The 4,788-nt window shown below is 55.3% G+C and overlaps 1 protein-coding gene across 1 annotated transcript in view; it reads right to left on the bottom strand.

Annotated features, from left to right (window-relative positions):
- The window catches only part of FMO5 (flavin containing monooxygenase 5), a 25,964-nt gene extending 23,730 nt beyond the window's left edge, over positions 1–2,234 (bottom strand). Inside the window, exon 1 of the mRNA XM_012730012.1 lies at positions 2,198–2,234. Coding sequence (XP_012585466.1) covers positions 2,198–2,234 — 37 coding nt within the window. The remainder of the gene's footprint in view (positions 1–2,197) is intronic.
- Between the last annotated feature and the right edge of the window lie 2,554 nt (positions 2,235–4,788).

Raw genomic sequence — 4,788 nt, 5'->3', positions numbered from 1 at the left:
GGATACAATTTAATCTTAAGTATCTAAGTAAGGAAAGTTTGCTTTTGTGTTCTTAAGCTCCCCTTTCTCGTAGTGAGCTCCCCCACCCGGTCAGTTTTACTCTGATGCAGAGTCCAGAAACTGCAGCCCACCGCCCTGCTCCTGGGCCTGGGGCCTCCAGCGGGAAGTTGGGCTCGGCTCTGGTGTGCGGGGCAGAGCAGCCAGCGCCCACGCCGTCCAGACGGGACCGTGCAGTCACCCGATGTGCCACGCCGGCGTCCTGGGAGCCACCCTCTGCGAGCACCCAGGCGGAGCAAGGATTCTTGGCCTTACCCTGCGCCAAGAGGTCAATGGAGCCACAGGGTCCCTGGGCTCCCGAGGAGGTAGGGGGCGTTGGAGAGCCGCCTCTTGGCAGGCAGCCGGTCAGCCTTCCTCAGCCATCCATGCGCGGCCACGGCCGGAGAAACCGTCGTGAGTTGGATGTGTCCCAGAGGGAGTCTGTAGCATCGAGTGCACACACCTTTGCCAACTTCCTTCTGCGATGGTGGCTGCAGAGAGCGCTTCCTGCTTTGCCAGCTCACACCAGAGCCCTGCCGGTCCACACGTGGAGAGTGCATGTACAGGCCTGGAAGGGCGCTGGCCCCAGGGGGCCGTGGGCACTCACGCCGCCACCCTCAGCTGCGGCGCACGGGAGCTTTTCATCAGTGCCACACACTCTTTGTAAATCGACTTCCGTGGCCCGGGTGCCCCCTGCACCGCCCGGCAGACTTACTGTCCCTGCTGAGGGCTGCAGGCTGACCGCCTGGGGAGGCCCCTTGGAGAGCCAGGGCCAGTTTCTCTGTTGGGATCTGTCCAGTTACCAGCAGCCAAAGTCAACTCTCAGAATGTCCTTTAGCCTGGGGCCGCAGTTTCTGGCAGTGGGATGAGCAGCCTCGGGTGCAGGTGGCCTGATGCCCTCGCGGGTGACAGCTGCTGTTTCAGCTCCCCAGCCCCTTCCTACCGCCCAGCCCCTTCCTACCGCCCAGCCCCTTCCTACCGCCTACACGGGAGGGGGGGAGGCACGGGCATGCCATGCGGGTGCGTTCTCGGTTGAGGATTCTGCAGGCGGCAAACTGGAGGGGTCGGCTGGGGGGGGGGAGGGGCTGCCGCAGCGGAGCAGAGGCCGTGCTGTGGAGGCCCCAGCCAAGGGGCAGACTCTGATGAATCACTTGGTTGCCAGTGAAAGCCAGAGCGATGCCAGTTTCAAGCAGCTTGGGGGTGGGCGCGGGAGAGCTGCCTTGCATCAAAGTCGCCACGTGCTCCAAGCGTGTGAGCCACGCAGGCTGGGGGGGGGGGCTTTCCGCGAAACCTACGCCCTAGACTCAGCGGGTTAGAGTTAAGGTGTCTTTGGGGTCCTGTCAACCAGAACGCCAGAGAGCGCACAGATGGTGGCCTCTGGTCACGAGGCCGCCACGCCCAGAGGTGGCTCGGTGTCGACTGAGACGGGTCACAATTTGGCTTCGTGGTTTTGGTTTTGAGAGCGCCTGTTCCTTCCATGATCTCTGCCACAAAAATGAATTTCCAGAGTTGGAAGGCCCAAAGCTTTCTGGGGCTAGGAGAGTGTTTTGCACAAACATGGTAATACTAAGTAAAGAGAGAACAGAAAGAGAGAAAGTGCATGAAAGCACTTAGCAAAAAGGCATTCAGTTAGGAAAGAAAACAAAAGTTAAAAGTGAACAAAGTAACAAAACTATAAAAAAAAGAAACACAAGCCTGTCAAGGGGAAAGTTCTGGGCTTGGCTGTCTGTTTACGACCTCTGACCTTTTCTGCAAGGAGTTATGCCCTCACCTTTGATATCAAAGGAGAAGGGCCAGTTTTCTTTGCTGATTCAGTCAAATGTGCTTCCTTTATATCATCTGACTTTTCCAATTTACTACGTGTCACTTGGTGCCGTAACCCTGTTAAGGCATCAAAATTCAAAGCAGTTTTTCCTTTAGTGGGAGAAAGAAAACCCGAGTCTCCTGCACCCCAGCAGGGTGACTTTTCTCCCTCACAGGCACTGTCCTCGCCCTAACTGGAGCCCCAAGGCTACTCAGCACTCAGGAAGGGATCTCCTCAGGCTTCCTCCCCCCACCCCCACCTCTAGGCCAGATCCGACTCCCTGGACCTGGCCCAAGTGTCCCCGTCGCCCGAGTGCAGAGACGGCAGGACGGCACGACTCCTCGTCTTTGTGCTTACGCTGTTTGAGCTGGACTTGGCACAGGCTGAGGCCCATGGCTGGCATGGCTTGGCTGTCACTCATTTTCCTGGGTCACTGTGGCCAGTGTACCCCAGCCGGGCGTAATAATTAAATGACTGATCCCCACGAAGGGGAGGAGCTGGAGTTAAACTTTATCCTGGCTGTCAACATTCACTCGCTAGGAAAAGCGCAGGTTGCCACACTTTGGTGCCCTGTTGCCCATTGTGAAATGTCCTCTCCGCACAGGTCCCGGGTTCCAGAATGCTCCTGCACTGCCGGAGAGGCAGCAGTTTGCTCTGAGAGCGCACTAGGTGTCTGGCCCTGTTCAGGCGCGAAGCCCACTTCTCCTGAAGTCAGGTCGTCATCTTTCCTTCTTCTAGAAGCTCTGCCAGCCTGGGGTGAGCCCACCTGGGGAGACAGGCCGCACCCCGCAGCGCTCACCTTGACTTTTCTCTTCCCCAGTCCCTCACCTAGTCAATGACCAGTGCCCTCAAGTCTGCCTTCGCCAATTTTTTAAAAAGATGTATCCATTTATGTTTACAGAGCTGGGGTACAGGCCAGAGGCGTGGGGGTAACAAGATTCACCAGAGTCAGAGTGGGGAGCAGAACAGGCAGATTGACCAGGCACACTGCTGAGGGAGCAACAGGCGGGCAGGAGAGGCCTGCTGTGCCCTGGGGGTGCTGCAGTGGCCTCAGAGAGCCTCACAGCGAGGTGCTTTAACCTGCTGCACCACCAGGGAGGGCCCTGTCTGTGCCACTTTTACGTCTGTTTCTCCCTTGCCAGCGCTGCTCCCGGATCTCTCTGTTCCAGGCTGTCGGAGACGCCTTGACCCCGATCGCGGATTATTGGGGGGCAGCACAGGCAGGGTCTCAAGGTGGGAACGGCGTCGGCGAGCGGCGATTCCTAGAAACAGGGGGAAATGAGGGGAGCGGGCGGGCGTGAGGAAGACACGGGAATGGGAGTTGGGTGCAAGTCTTCGGCTCTGCCTTCAGCAGAGGTTTATTTTATACGTTTCAAGCAGGCAGAGAGGGATGATATTAGCAGATGAAATGGGCTGAGATCAGGATCACCTTTTTGCTAAGAATAGTCTGGGGTCGTTTGACCTTTAGTTGAGATTATAACATTTTTAAAATCAATCTATCAGGGTTAAAACAGGTACATAGATTCAAAGTTTAAGACTAATATTACTATATTTACCATAGTGAAGATTAACCAAAATAAAGCCCCTTAAACATTATCTTCTACTTAACGCTTTCATTCTCATAGAGACATCCTAGGGGGGGTGAGGGCAGGAAGAGGAAATTTCTTGTAAATCAAATTACAGTAAAGTTCTTTGAAAAACTAGTTAGAAAGTTTTGAGTTTCCTTGAGGTCTAGAGAGTTGCTCTGAATAGGCGACTTGGGTGAATTTCCATATGTAAAGACTAGGTAGTAGAAAGCTGGAGTGGTTATTTAGAAACTGAGTAGAAGGCCATGGGAGATAGCGGGGTGACAAGATTTCCATTTTCCTCCATCCCGACAGTGAGAGAGACTCTGTAGTAACAGCCATTTGCTTCTATTAATCAGCCAGTTGTTTAACGACTTTTGACTTCAAGAGGAATGTCTCGCCCTGGTGCAGTGCTAGCTTGTCAGGGCAGGCAGCGCCTTCTGAGGCTGAGGCAATCCAACTGGGGCAAACTGAAGGTTGCTCAGAATATTTTGACATGACGATCATACAAAAAAGGGAGGTCATGACATAAGTCAGCGTGGAAGTCTGATTTTTCAGGGCTTTTCCCCTCCATCCTACCGTGTCTGTCGACAGAGGTTGCATAGCTCGTGTCACCAGACGTCGCTCCTCCTGGCCCCAGACAGCTGGCTTTGCGTCTCTGGCTCTAATGCTAATGCCGTCGCCTCAGAGACTGCTCCTGAACCCATTCTATGCCCGCTTCTCCCCAGCCCCACTCTTAATCTCAGGACTCTGCTTTGCTGTCTTATTAGCATTAATCCCACCGGCTGGTGTGTTTGCACCCCACCCCCCTGAAAGCCCAAGCTCCGCAGCGGGCCCCTTATCTGCCTCGCCAGCTCTAGGCCAGCGCCTGGGAGCGGCAGGGCCTTAGCCTCAAGCCCTCTGAAAACCCAGCCTTGGAGAACCCAACTGTCTTAACTATTCCCACGGGTACCTGGCATCCCCCACGTCCACCCCGCCACCAGGCTGACTGGCCTCAGGACCATGACCTCAAGCGAACCTCTAGTTAATTCTGCTACCCTGGACCACTGTTTCACAACTCTCCCTTCTCATATTGCCAAAGCCCCTCTCCCCACTTAAGCCCACTTGACGCCCGACTTCTCATCTTGGTCAGCCAGCAGGAACAATCCCGGGGGACTCCAGGCTTTGCTCTCGTCACTGAGTGGTTAGTAGACAGTGTTCTGCTCGGATTCTGGTAGAAGCACAGACGTGCCAACCTCCCACGCCTGGCACGCTGGGTCCTGCCCCTCTTACTCAAGGGCTGGCTCCTGTTTTTCTATGGACTGGACCATTTCATCAGCATTCAACACGCTTCGATGCTGAACCCACCTGCCAGCAAAGCTGCTCTCCCTTTGACCTGCACGT

The sequence above is a fragment of the Condylura cristata genome, unplaced genomic scaffold, assembly GCF_000260355.1.
Source record: "Condylura cristata isolate star-nosed mole 26May11 unplaced genomic scaffold, ConCri1.0 scaffold00026, whole genome shotgun sequence".
In the NCBI taxonomy this organism is placed as follows: Eukaryota; Metazoa; Chordata; class Mammalia; order Eulipotyphla; family Talpidae; genus Condylura; species Condylura cristata.
Note: the sequence above shows the minus strand (reverse complement) of the source record. Positions and strands in the feature narration are given on the sequence as shown.